Source organism: Spermophilus citellus (assembly GCF_964194105.1).
Source record: "Spermophilus citellus genome assembly, chromosome: 10".
Classification (NCBI taxonomy): Eukaryota; Metazoa; Chordata; class Mammalia; order Rodentia; family Sciuridae; genus Spermophilus; species Spermophilus citellus.
Genome location: NC_138197.1, coordinates 44271485 through 44286809, shown reverse-complemented (window position 1 = coordinate 44286809; position 15325 = coordinate 44271485). Strand labels below are relative to the sequence as shown.

Sequence of the window (15325 nt, the reverse complement as noted above, 5' to 3'; positions counted from 1 at the left end):
TTTTCTCTAGAAACTGTCCTCTTGTATTTTCCAATAATATAGTGCTGGAACTTTGGTGAATACTGATTATTCCATAACCTAATCCTTTTATCTGGTCTTTCAAATAGAGATTGAATTTAAATTTGAAACTAGTGACTTTGGAGATCTGCAATTTTCTCATCTTTGTTACATCAAAGTATAATTAATAGTAAAATTTTGCAGTGTCTTAGAATGACTATCAGGAAGTTTTTAATATTTCTTTAATTTTAATAGATCTCTTTTCTCCCTTATTAAAATATATCAGGATGAAAGTTAAAATAATGTGAATTTCTTTTCCCTTGAAGAATTATCACTTCCATTAGTGAAATGGTTTTAGTAAAGTATTTCTTCCCCTCACAAAGTATTTCACATAGTTAGGGCATAGTTACTATAGTATTTGGATTAAACATTGAAAAAAATATTTGGAGTTCTATAAGTGAATATTTTTCTTTCTTTTTAAAATATGTGAGTATATGTATGTCTTACCTTTTACTGAAGTCTGTGAATCATGATGAAAACTCTGAAAAAAAAGGATCCAAAAACATACTTGTTATTCAGATGACAAATTTACAAAGTAATCAAACCTATAATAGCCAAAATCTAAACAATAAAATATCTCTGGAATGAGAAAAAGATAAAATATTTCTTGGCATCATATATCCATCTTGCTTATTAAAGAAAGATTCTAAATTATATGAAAAAAGAAAGATTTCTGAATACTTTAATAAAAAGTGTGTTATTTGATTTTTAATAAAATAAATTGCTAGAATAGGTTTAGTTATTTTCATTATTATTAGAATTATTCTACATAAATTGTTTAAGTTCAGTCTTCCTTCCATGACACTAACTAATTGTTTTACATAATGCATTTCCAGTTCTATTTTGTGTTGTCTCTCTTATTATTACCAGTTATTCTAATGTAAACTTTGGTTAGTGCCAAAAAGAGGACTCTATTGAAGTAGATCAAGTTATGTAGAATCATTGTATAGTTTCATTTCTTTCTTTAATTTTAGGGTATTAAAAAAATAGCTAACTGTCAAACACTAGAGAAAGATAGTGCATCTTGAATCAAAGCTTTAAAAAAACTAACAATCTAATGTTTCACTTTTGATTATTTTCATTGTTATTTATGCTCATTTTGTTATCATGTTCATTTCCATTAGCATCATGGCATTTATTTATTTAGTCATTTATACTCCAATTACTTAGGATTAGGATTTTCTGTTTATAACTTTATTATCATGAAAATTGTACAGGGTTGTTAGTAGAGTCACTAAAATTAAAACTTCAGCCCAAAAGAAAATTCAATTTTCTAATAAGGTTAAATTTTGACACAGGATATTTAAGAATTTAAATACACACATTCACACACACACACACACACACACACACACGCACACACGGTCTCACTATGTTGCCTAGGCTGACCTTGAACTCCTTAGCTCCTCTATCTTGAGTAGCTGGGACTTTAGATACATTCTACCATGCCTGGCCCTAAACACTTTTTAAGTAAAATTTTAAAGTTTGTTTTAAAGGAAATCTAATTAATTAAGAAACATATAAAGAACTTGCTACAGTATTCCAGTAAAGAGTAAACATTTCTGTCATTTAAAAACATAATTAAATTTATAGAAAACTTTTCACTTAAAAGCATCATTATATAAACCTACTAAGAAGCTTTTCTATTAGGTAAAATATCTCATCTGTATATAGCATCAACCACTGATCTTAAAAACTGCACGTAAGGTATTCACTCCATCCACGTGGGTCAAACTATTAAAGATGTTAACCTGGCTTAACTAGAATCCAATTTCTTCAGAAATACAGACTTGCATTATAAAATCACCATGACATCCACCTACACCACAATGTGAAAGAACATATTTATCATTTTTGTGGTTCACTTTTTTGTGTGAGTATTTAATGGAAATACATTAGGGGAACTTCTAGAATGTTATTTGAAGGATAGAAATGTGTTTCCAGTGCTAAGTGGGAGCATGGAATACAGCATAAATGCATTTGTGACATAATTCTTCAACTTGGCAAAGCTTGCATTTAATAAAAAACTAATTACTTCCCTGTATAGCAGGAAATAGTCTCTTGCAAGTTGACCAAAACTGCAGCCAAGAAAAAAGAAAACTTCTCAAATTTCAGAGTTTGTTGGCAGTAGACCTGGAGTTCTCAGTATTTCTTTAATCTTAGTTTTGTGGTGGGAGGATAGTTTGAATTGTTTTGGCATTGTTAACTAAAGTTGGTTACTGCACAAATTCTGAAAAATGTACTTAATATGTGTGCCAACATTCTTAAATAGGTGGACTCACAATTAAGATAGAATGGAAAAAGAGATGGACAAAAAGTATGACTGTAGATGATGTAGAATAAATGAACTTTTAAATTCTGCTAAAAATAAAAATGTTCTCTTTTGGGTGGTAATGGTTATTGAACTATCTATTTTGACCACTATATATACTAAATAAAACTCATAATTGTTAACTCTTTTATTCATTTCTATGCATGGAAATCATTTCAGTCTTATAAAAATACCACAAAATTTTATATAATGAGTTAAATTGCACAGAAAACTTATGCAAGATTCAATGGTTTTAAGTACATAGGTTGATGAAATGCAAAGGTGAACTCCTCTTGGGTATTCTAATTGTGCATGGCTTTCATAGAAATAATAGATTTCTACATGAAGTCTTCTTTTGGCTTCCACTACATTGAAAGTTTGATATTTCTGAAAAAAAATTCATTTTTATCCTTTTAAGGAGTTTTCCCTTCAGTTAAGACTATTTAGATCTTTTCAAGTCAAATGTCCAGCACTTGGTATCATCTTCAAAATACTCATTTTCTGAAATTCCTTAAAAGGATAAAAATGAAAATTTTCACAGAAAATGAGTATTTTGAAGATGATGCTTTTTATACCTAGGAACTAACGGTATTGTTTAAAGTGTTGCATACTAAAATTATATTTTCTTCATTCATTGATCTGTTACTTATTTCTACTGATTCACCAAGTGCTGGACATTTGAATTGAAAAGATTAAAATATTCTTGACTGAAGGGGCAACACATGTTCACATTCCTAGATCTGGTCCCTTCCAATGGCAAAGGTTCATACTTGTCATAAGTCGGTGAGATGATGGGGAGCTAACACGTGCTGAGGGAATTGTAGACATCATGTTGACCTCATGAGGATGATTCTAAAAACTGGCCACCAGTACTCTTCTCACCACACCAGAAATAGTAATGACTCTTAGTAAAGCAGCACAATCATCTGGGCCCTTTGTTAATTCCTCTATTCACAAGAACCCTGAAAATTCTGATTATTTTATTTAGAAATAGAGAAAACTGAAACTCAGAGAAGTGCATTTAATTTTCCAAAGTACAGTGAGCTAGAAATGGATAGATCTTGAATTCAAACCATGTTTGCATTAGCCTAAGCTCACCATATCTTATTATTAACTTTAGGTACTTAGAATGTCTCCAAAATGTTTTAATCTACAAGAAACTAATTACTTGTTGAAAGTTTGTTCTTACTACCTTGGTATCCTGATCTAACTTCATTTAGTAGAAGGCTCTTCTTTATCATCAAATAATTTTCACATTTTTAAGTTAATTGAAACATTTGTTTTCAAAACATACTGGTTGTATGCTTTTTAAGACTATGGAATATTTTTTTACTCTAACACAAAATAGAAAAATATGGTCAAATTAAATTTGATCACATCATATTTTTATGTTGTTATTATTTGTGAAGACTATAGACCTTAATATCTACACATGCAAACCATTTAGAGACTGTGTAATTACTTCATTTCCTTTTATAATAATTAGAAAGTTAAACAGTAGGTGTTTACCCATGAAGGAAAATCTGCCTTAGACACTGAATTTTGAAATTTATTGATGATATTATTTATGATTCGATTTCACAAATGCTCTGTGCTTTCAGTTTTTAATCAATGTTTATCTTTGTTTTATTTGGTGATATGCCTCTATGGCTTCCCAGAATACCACTGACACTGTTCAGATAATATAAGTAATTTATTCAATTTCTACATTTGTTTTCACTGTTCTATCACATAAAACAAGTCCTGATTAACATAAGATGTAGACAGTCATTTCCCTATTTGAGAATATAAGCAGTAAGCACAATAATTTAAACATTTGGTGAAAATATAATTATGTACAGCTTAAGTCAACCATTTGGAAATTTCGAGGCTGACGTATTTGAAGAAAGTATAATCTCTGTTGTTCCTTTTATGCAGATAAGGAAGGTACACAATCTCAAGAAGTATCACCTGTGTTAAGAACGTGTATACAGACCTGTGTCCCAATCTCTGTTTTGTCATGTATTAGTCCTCTGTACACAACACTATGAACGTCAGATTTTGACAATAAAATAAACATTACAATGCCAACTTAATGGCATTGCTTGAGGATTAGTTGAAATAAAAATTAATGTATATGTGAAATCATTTTATATATTGAAATGCACTATCAAGTATAAATTACCATGATTCCCCCTTAACTGTAGTTTTACTCTGTGAGATTTGTTACCTTGGTCAATCACCTTCTGAAAATATTAAATGGAAAGCCCCCAAACAAATAATTTATCTTTTAAATTATGCACCACTCTAAGTAGAGCAAAGAAATCTCTTTTTGTCCACACTTTCCCAACCAGGCCTTTAATGATCCCTTTTTCCAATATATCTACACTGTATATACTACCTGCCCAGTAGTCATCTGGTAGTCATTGGGGTTATCAGATTGAATGTCACAGCAGTGCAGTTGTAGCATTCAAGAAATCCTTTCTTTCCTTAACAGTAGCTCCAAAGTGCAAGAGTAGTAATGCTGTCAATTTTATTATAGTGTGTTATTAAAATTCTTCTATTTTATTTTTTTGCTCTTAGTCTGTTACTGTGACTAATTTATAAACTACACTTATAATATTATAGATATATCTGTATAGGAGAAAACATTATATATAGGGTTTGGTACTATTTATGGTTTCAGGCATACCCTGGGGATCTTAGACATATTTTCTGAGGATAAAAGAGGACTAAATAATAATAATAATAATAATAATAATAATAATAATAATAATTATTATTATTATTATTATTATTATCCATTTCTGTTTTATTTTATGTTAAAGTAATAATTTTGGATGCACTGTAACCAGATTTCATGTTTTTCTTTGGTAATAGTCACACTAATAATTCTCCCTTTATTTCTGGAATTTAGAAAAACCACGCAATGCCCATTTTTAAACCCCCTTAAACCAGAAAATCAGCACAGAATGTAGTATTCAGAAAAATGCATTCATAATTCATAGTAGCATTATGCACTACAAATTCAGTAAAAGATAACTGAGAAGCTGATACCTTCTTTTCTAATTATGTGCTTGAATACACGAGCATGGGCACTTATAAGGGCACACACTAATGGTTGTGAGAGTCATCAATACCCTATATAAACATGTGCATGTGAAATGTTATGTTTATCTAGGTAAGACTGATTTCAGTTTCACTTGGAAGTTATGGGATGATTACAAACTTTAAAGGTGTAAGAAATTTCCTTTTAATTTAATTAAATCTATTTGGCGAAACAATAACAAGCTGCAGTTATTCCCAAATGATAGATATATACCATGTGCATGCACACATATACAAATACACATGTAAACACATCCAGATATATAGTTATCAAGTCAGAAGTCTATCGCTTTCCTTAATTAATTACTGAGCTCTGGTTTAATGTAGTTACTGTGTAACAAATGGATATATTTACCTTTGGTTTTCCTTGAAGAATTAGATTTAGATTGTTCACTGCATCTGTAATTTGTTTGGTTTCCACGCACCCAAGAACACTGCATATATTTTTAATTTCTTCAATAACATCATCTGTATATTGCTGTAGATGACAAGATTCACTGTTTATTAAAATTGAAAAGGCACAAGTATGTTATCAAATTACCACTCTTTCTGTGAAGAGGAAATGGAAAAAAAATCTGGTTGTTCTCACATAAAGAATTCTCAAGAGTCTGGTTATCCTGTGACCCAAGCCACAATTTGCATTGAGTGAATGCTCAAAGGTAGGATGAACTCAACGCTGCTTTATTATCTAACTGAAATACAACTTAACATTATCTGAAACAAGACAAAAGAGAGGAAGAAAATAGAGGAGAAAGGAGAGAAGAAGAAAAGGAGAGAAAGAAAAAGAGACAAAGACATGTAATCACAACACAAAATATATGCCAGTTCTATTCTGGAGCATTTTTCTTAACAAAACCTTATCAATTCAAAGACACAGCATGAGTTATTATATTAATAGGACATTACTTTGCCTATCTGTGAAAGAAACACACTTCTTAATATGTTGCTAATAACTCGTATGAGATTTTACAAACACAGAACTGATGACAGGTCTAGGGAGAATAACTAATTAATACTATGAAAGACAAAACAGATTCCAAAAATGTCCACAAATTTGATTTATGAACTAGAAGTAAGAAAGTTCAATTTAGTTGGGATACATTCTCAGTCTTCCATAGATTACATAGAAATGACTACTTATTATACTATGAAGAAGAAAAATCTATGAATAATTCCTATTGAAAAAAAATCCAGTTGTTTCATTTCCGTGTAAATTCATTATAAGTGAACATATTGAGTCTGATGTGGCTACCAGAAGATTAACTGCATTAATAAATGGAACCAAAAGACTTGGAACCTCAGTAACTAGGAAGCATTAAGTGTCACCCCATTTCCATGTGTCTCATCACTGCTGGAGTTTAGTTTTGGGTAGCATGCTTGAAAATGCACTTGACAAGCTGGATTTTCCCAAAGGAGAGCAACCTCACTATTAATATTTTGTTAACATATTCATTCAGAACAGCACAGTAGACAACATTTTCAGCTCTACATACAGTCTCTGGGTATTCAAATCTTGCCTTTTTTCCTTTCTACCTGGGACATCTTTACAGTATTTAGCTTTAATGTGCCTAGGTCCCCTCTTTTATGAAGCAGGAATAATAATAATAATCAATTATGGGTTTGTTGTAAAGATGAATTAGATAAAACATTAAAAAGTGCCTGGCAGAGAATAATAGCTAAATTTTAATGCTTAATTAATTTCTAGCCATTCACACCAATATTTTAGATTATAAGATAAACGAGACACTGCATATGCACAGATAGCTAATAAAATGTGAATTAAAAAGTTATAAAACTATGTGAGAGGTACATATTAGGTGCTATTTTTTATTCAGGCATTCTAAGTAGGTATGTGAGATATGTAAATTTGTGAAAATTCATAGAAATTACTAATTAAAATGTAAATGTTGGGTTGATTTTGGTCACTAGGTAGCTGAACAACTAAGGTTGGATTTAAGATGACTCCAAAATTTCATATTTGGAAAATGAAGAAGGCAGGCTGGCCATTAATCATGGCAAAAACGCAGACATGATGGGAAAATTTGAGGTAGTATTGAAATGCATGTATTTTTTTGATACACAGAGCATGAGCTTCCCAGGGAAAGGGCAATGAGGTCCAACTTCAGCAACTGATGGATTGAGAAACCTACCTTCACACGTGTATATGTGCACACTCACACACAGAGACCCTTCAAGTTTATATGAACATTAGATAAAGTGTAAGAAAAAAAATAAATAAATGCACAATATCCCCAAACAAAAATAGCCTAATTCTCTTGGTGACATAAATGTAGCAGGAACTTCAAGCCTGAGGAGTAGCTCAAATGCTAATGCTGCAATGGCTGAGGAGAAATCAGACAGAATTGAGACCTCAGGCTTAAAGATTTATTGCTCATGTTGGATAAGTGGGTGAAGTATTATGCTTAAACTAGTTGGTAGAGGTAGGGGATGGGTAAGATCCGTGAATAAACCCCAGACACTGGATGGATGGATGGATGGTCATCTGTAAAGAGTGGAGGAAGAAAAACTATATACTTAATGGCCAAGAGAATTTTTGAAGAAGTGTTATGGTTTAGCTATAGGGTCTTCCCCAAAAGCTCCCATGGGACAATGCAAGAAAATTTAGAGATGTAGTAATTGGGTTATAAGATTTTTTTTTTAAAGAGAGAGAGAGAGAGAGTTTTGATGTTTATTTCTTAGTTTTCGGCAGACACAACATCTTTGTTGGTATGTGGTGCTGAGGATCAAACCCGGGCCGCACGCATGCCAGGCGAGCGCACTACCACTTGAGCCACGTCCCCAGCCCCAGGATTCTTAATCTAATGAGTGTATTAATCCCCTAATAGAGATTAACTGGGTAGTTACTATAGGTGGGTGGGGTATGGCTGGAGGAGGCCGGTCATTGGAGGAATGACTTTGGGGTTTTTATTTTGTCTATGGTGAGAAAAGTTCTCTCTCTCTCTCTCTCTCTCTCTCTCTCTCTCTCTCTCTCTCTCTCTCTCTCCTTCCTAGTGCCTTGTTCCCAGCTACTACCTTCCACCACACCCTTCTACCATGATGTTCCATCTCACCTTGTGCCCAGAGCAACAGTCAGACATCTATGGACTGAGACCTATGAAACCATGAGCACCAAAATAACTTTTCCTCCTTCAAATTGTTAGTCAGGTCTTTTGGTTACTGCAGTGAAAAAAGCTGACTAAAACAGATCTTTCTCTACCCTGAGTCTTTGCATGAGGAAAATAATTACCTAAAAAAATAAATTCTTGTCTTTGTTATATATGGCTACGGATTATTAATTTATATTACCTGCACTGGGAATTTATGCTAAAAATAAGTGAGCTATTTTTTGTTATTTTTTACCCAGGCAGAAACAAATGAAAAATTGCTGTGTAGAAATACCATCCTAAAACAAACCCAGAGTTTATCCCAAAATAATACACATGTAACAGATGCAAGTGTACACACACACACACACACACACACACACACTTGTAGGAGTATAAAATCAGCTTAAAATTTACAAATTTGATGACAGCTGATCCACATTATAAAAATCTTTATAATAGATACAAACAGCGGGGTTATTTCAAAAGAAAATCCCTAGATGCATAATGCTTCAGAACATCTACTATTTCAATGATAGAGGAGAAAGTTTGGGTCACAGAGCACCCAAAGCTCTGTGGAGACATGAGCCATCCTATGACAGCTAATAGACACCAACATAAATGTTATATATAAACATAAATTTTTATATAAATTTTACTGAGTTTCTATATGTGTATGAACTGGAAATCATCAAATTCAATTAATAAGTTTAAAGACAAATTAAAAATTCAGAACACTTTTCATTCCAGGTTTAGTAGTGCTATTACAAATTATTGTTCCTTTAAAGAATAATATTTCACTTGAAGTTACGGTTGGGCTTGAAATGTAGAATGTTGGTCTCATGTAAAGTGAAAAAGCCAGATAGTATACAAAATAGTACCCTTCTCTGAATCCAGCAGAGGGATAATGACCAACATATCAACATTTGTGGGTTGTTGCTGAAATTTAGAGGAAAATTTTTGGTCTTAAAACTAAAAAAATGGAATAGTTCTGTGTTAATTTTAAAAAGGATTTGTAGTAAAACCCTTCCTATAAGGAAAACCCCAGAGCAAATAGTTTCATTAGTGAATGAAGTAACTTAAGGAAACAATAAAACCAAATCTACTCAAATTCCCTTAGTATATAAAGGAAGAGAGAACACTGCCCAACTTATCTTATAAGGTCGACATTCACTCTGCTACTACAATCAAGAACAATATTATAAGAAAATGAAACTATAGTCTAATGCCCCTCAAAAAGATAGATGCAATATCTGTAACAAAATATCAGTTACTTGAAGCTAGAAATTTATGAAAAGGATGATAAATCTTTAATAAGTAGGGTTTACCATAATAAGAGAACAAATATTATTTTAATTTGAAAGGAATGAAAGAGAAAAACCATGCAGAAAAACATTTGACAGAATTCATCACCCATTCAAGACATAAACCCTTAGCAAATTAGGAATAGAAGAAAACTTCAGTCTAGTGAAAGGCAACTAACTTCATTTCACAGCTACATAAACTCCATGACTTTACACTTACTGGCAAAAGTAGCTAGGCAAGCATTCTATTCTTAAATATTCTAGTAAAATTCTGTTGAAACCTTTGATTAGTATTAAAGAATAAAAGAAATAAAATAAATAACCTCCCATAATTGGAAAGGAAAAAGAAAAATTGTTTCACAGATAGCATGTAGAAATGCTAAGTAATCTAAAAAACAGTTCCTAGAAAAAAAAAAGAAAATTCAACAATACATGCAAGGCAAGGTATGAAAGTCAAATCTACTTTTATATACTAGTAACAACTAATTTGAAAATGATATAAAACTATTTAAAATATCACTAAAGTACAAAATAATTAAGGATAAAATTAATAAAATGTGCCTGTACCTGAACTCTAAATAAAATCTTGCTGAATAAACTTAAGAAAGCCTATATAAATGGAAAGATTGATTGGATTATAAAATTCAATATTTTGATATAACAAATCTCCTGAAATATATCAATAGATTCAACACAATTGTGACCAAAGTATCTAAAATAGCCAGATTTTTAAAAATATATATATAATAATAGAGAACATTGTTTGTTGCTAAACATTCTATAAAACATGGTAATTAACGTGGGGCCTCATTGATATAAGGATACAGCCTTAGATTAAGAAACAGAATAGGAAGTGTTTAAAACTTGACCTCCAAATACATGGCTAATTGTTTTTAACAGTGTGGCAAAGATTATGAAATAGAGGAAGGGATACCATTTTAAATAAATTATTCAGGAATAATTGGTTATTCATTTAGAAAAACAAAAAGCTTTGAGTGTTACCTCCTCAAACACACACAAAGTAAAGTGAAGTGGGTCACAGAAACTAAAAACAGCTACATGCATAAAGAGACTCTAGTGATGAATAAATGAATGCTAGGAAGGTTTAATAAAACTTCCATAGTGATGGGAATTGACAAATCTATCTAACTTTGAAACCTCTGCTCCTAAATTATATCCTATATTGCTACTCTGCTTAAATTATGTTTGAAATTAGAACTTCTGAAAATCTAACAACAATTGATTTGCTTGAAAAGAGTTTCAGTTCTCAAAAAAGGTAGACATATTATAAAATTCCTATTTGTTCTCTTTATATAAACATTTCAGCCCCCATTTAGCTGAAAACCTTTGGTTTATTGTTATTTTGGGGGGTGGCAAGTGTGAGATAGATATTATTCTGTCTCCCTCACATTAAAATGATTCCTTTACATCTATCATTTAAATCAGTTATTAAAGCTGAATAATAAAGATGCCATATTCATCTGGCTTTCTTCTTAGTACTGCCCGTGAGTCATGGGTTACATGGTAGAAGGAGTTGGAGGGGCTGGCTCTTTTCAGACCTAGTAGATGTTTTATGAAGTCCAACCACATTTTGAAACACAAATAGATTTTTCTAAATACTGACCCATCTACTTTTAAATTAGTTCAATAGTTGATAGATTCTCTATCATCAGTGGTAGGGATTGCTAACTTTCCGTAATGTTTCTCACTGGCATTTTATTAAGGGATTTGGAGACAATATATTGGAATATACTAGAAAGAAGTGATTTTGAATCAGAAGTTGATTCTGTTTTTTTTTAAACTTGGGATTAAAGATTGAACTCAGGGGCACTCAACCAGTGAGACACATCCCCAGCCCTATTTTATAGTTTATTTAGAGACACAGGCTCACTGAATTACTTAGCGCTTCGCTTTTACTGAGGTTGGCTTTGAACTCAAGATTCTCCTGCCTCAGCCTCCCAAGCCACTTCGATTACAGGTTTCAGAAGCTGATTCTTTTATGTAGACTGAGATATGATTTTTATACTGGCAATTATATATCTTATATATTATTACATGATTATGCTGTCTCTCACACAAGATTATCAGCCACTTCAGGGTGTGGTTTAGTCTTTGATCCCTCAGTTTTCCAGTGAGTAAATAGTTCAGTGATTTGCCTCAAGTAAGTAAGCATTCAGTGATACATTTGGGGAAATTATTTTTCTTTATTTTATACTTAATTTATCTGAAATGTTAAAGATTAAAAACAGAATACAGAATGAAAATTGAATGTATTCCTTATAGTTCAGGATACTAGTAGAATAAAAGAGATAGAACAAAAAAGTCCAATGGAAAAGCTCTAGGCAAATGACTTCCAAAATTAGTATATGTTGGAATATGTATGAAATATGTTAAGTTAACATAAAACCCAGAATGTCCAATCTGAAATGAGTGGAGTCTAAAATAATATTTTAATAATCATGAAATAATCATTCCAAGGAAATAAAATATTTGATAAGTTAAATTATCCATAGTATTTGGTAACATTCATGACAAATTTATTCAGCCACCTCTTTTTTGTTTTTCAAATCATATATAATAATCCAAGTTTGGGAAATAGGCTAAAACCATTACTTTTTAAAACTGATGCTGTTTTAGACATCAATGAAATGCTATTTAATGTGCTTGTTGAATAATAGAAGGTGCAAAATAAAAAAAAATAGAATATTAGAGTCTGTCCTTCATTCTCACATATTTACTATTGATGCTTCATAAAAAAAATCTCATTTAAAAAGCTAATTGTTTTGGACTGAGTTCATCTGGAATGTCTCAAACACTGTGTCTATTTATAAAGTAATTTATTGGTAAGAGATGATCACTATTTCCCAGTGATAATGTAAAGACAGTATTTCTTTGATGTTTTGCCAAGTGTTAAGTCATATCAGAAAAATTCACAGTAGTCAATGGTTTCTTTCAAAGTGAATATATTGGAGTCTTCATATATGAGTAATATGATCAAACTTCTAAATTTGGAACTTAAGCACCATTACAAATTTTCAAAAATCATGTGGGTATGTGTATGACATATTAGCAATACTGAGACATTTAGATAACTAAATTAATTCACATATAAGTAGATTATGATAACCTCAAAAGTATCTCTACATATAGTCAAAAGGTATAGATGCTCTAGGGTGAAGTTTTAGTGTGTCCTGGGTACCTATAAGTTTTGACTTTTATATTAGAAAGAATGATAATCACAAGGTTGAAGAACCAAGCTCAAAGTCAATTACTTAATGGAAAAAAAGTTCTCACTTGTTTTAAAAATAGTCTCTGACTCATACAATTTTCTGTAATAATATGGTGTCTTATTTGTGAAACACCAACTCTTCTCTGGAAGAAGCAGCTGCAGAAAGTAATCTGCTAATGGAGATCACAACTTGGATGCCCCAAACATGACCCAATTTCAATAGCATTGGACGACACCCATGATTTTCTCCTGCCAAGGATGCTTCTCCTCTCTTCATTGTAGTCAGTTGATTTCTCCATGCAGTAAGTCAGCAGCAGGGGAATCTGGAGTTATTCTAGGCATGTCCTAAGTAAAAACACCTAGTTTTTCAGCTGATTATGTAAATTGCACATTTTCACCTGTTATGGATCTGTCCAATTATCTCCATTCCTACATTTGAGAGTTAAGCTATGCCTAAATCATCTCTCTGTTAATAAAATGCTCCTCCAACCAACTATCAATGTTTGTACCACCTTGCAGAATGGTTTCATGACATCAACTGATGAATTTGAAAATCTTTAATTGCTCATGTAAGGTCCAGATGATCCCACATAACTTGGTGCTGTCTGCTCTCTTTCTAGGTTCTCAACCTGAACCCTTGTAGCCATGTTAAATTTCATATGGCTTCCTAATCACACCAGGCTGTTTTCTGACTGTTTCTTTTCATATTTTCCTTGGCTGAAAGTTATCCCTACTCCATACCATCCTTCAAGATTCCCCTTGTTTGGCCTGAAAACACTGAATTGTTTTTCAATACATAGTTTAAATGGGTAAAGCTAATAATCCTGTCTTACTTATGTTTCCTGCATATACACACATCTTTCATGGTACTTATAATACTTCATTCCATATATCTTTTTCTCTGTTTGTTCATAGTAGAATGAAAGCCCCCTCAAGTACAAACTTTCTGTGTCATTCATCTTTGTCTTCAGAAACTTTCAATATTTCAGGAAAATAGAACATGCTTAATGAATGCTTATTGAATTGACAGATCAAATAACAAAAGCCAATACCTGGTTTTTCAATAGGTATTTCAGGTGGAAATCATACTTTTTGATTACTGTTGAGAGGCATTGTCTGAAAAGGAAAAAAATACTTAATTAAAATTGGGTAGAAAATTTTATCTAGTATTATCTTTAGCACAAATATTTATCACAAGTTGTGTTTGGTTCATTATTCTATAAAAGACAGGGTATAAAAGGGACTACCCTTTATATAATTTTGAAAATATTTTTATAAGTTCTATATAAAATTGTATAACTTGACTGACTATAAATATATGTGAACATTTTATCACTCCAAAAATGTTAGGACAAATTAACCAAATCTTTCAAAGATTGATCTTCATATCAAATAACTGTTAATTCAAAATGTGAGTTGCAAAGGCGTGATCTTATAAAATATATTTCTGGTGTTGGTCCCTATTTCCTAAAACCCTTAGAATCTTCAAAGTGGTAAGTATCTTTTTGTGTGCTAATGAGTGGCTGGAACCCATGGAAATCTTCAGAATAGAAACTGAAAAGACCCAAGCAGAATTAGAGGGGCTGAAGGTTAAGCTGAACACGGATGGTCAATAATTCAATCAATCATGGCTATGTAATGAAACTTCCATTAAAGTTCAAAAGGACAGGGTTTGGAGAGGGTTTTCAGATGACTGAACACCTGGAGGTTTCTGGACATTACTGTGCCTGGAGAAGGCATGAAACTCTGCTCCTCACCCCAATGCTCTATGCATCTCTTCATCTGCATCCTTCTTAAATATCTTACAATAAACTGGTAAATGTGATTCCCTGAGTTCTGTGAACCACTCAAGCAAATTAGACAAACCCAATAAGGAAATTTTGGGACCCCAATTTATAGCCAGTTAGAAGCACAGGCTTGCTGGATCTGGTGGTGCAAACCTATAATCCCAAGGGCTCAGGAGACTGAGGCAGGAGGATCTCGAGTTCAAAGCCATTCTCACAAAAACTAGGTGCCCCACAAAAGGGATTCATAAGAAGACAATGGTAAACACATCATGAAATGTTAAATATGAAAAATCTTATAGAGAATTGCATTTGGAATTCATGGCATGTATTTATAATAGTAGTGTCTTTGATACCAAACCTCTGCTTTTTTCTTTCCTAAGCTTCTCTTATTCCAGCTTTATCTATGTTTAGTTGGAATATTCATGATTTGAACAGTGATTCTTGTG

General features: G+C 32.1%; 1 protein-coding gene across 2 annotated transcripts in view; it reads right to left on the bottom strand.

Annotated features, from left to right (window-relative positions):
• The window catches only part of PIK3C2G (phosphatidylinositol-4-phosphate 3-kinase catalytic subunit type 2 gamma), a gene marked incomplete at its 5' end in the record, with an annotated part of 348977 nt that overhangs the window by 270203 nt on the left and 63449 nt on the right, over positions 1–15325 (bottom strand). For both annotated transcript variants that reach the window (XM_081311198.1, XM_081311197.1), the window contains 3 exons: positions 505–538; positions 5811–5933; positions 14145–14208. In XM_081311198.1, coding sequence (XP_081167324.1) covers positions 505–538; positions 5811–5933; positions 14145–14208 — 221 coding nt within the window. The remainder of the gene's footprint in view (positions 1–504; positions 539–5810; positions 5934–14144; positions 14209–15325) is intronic.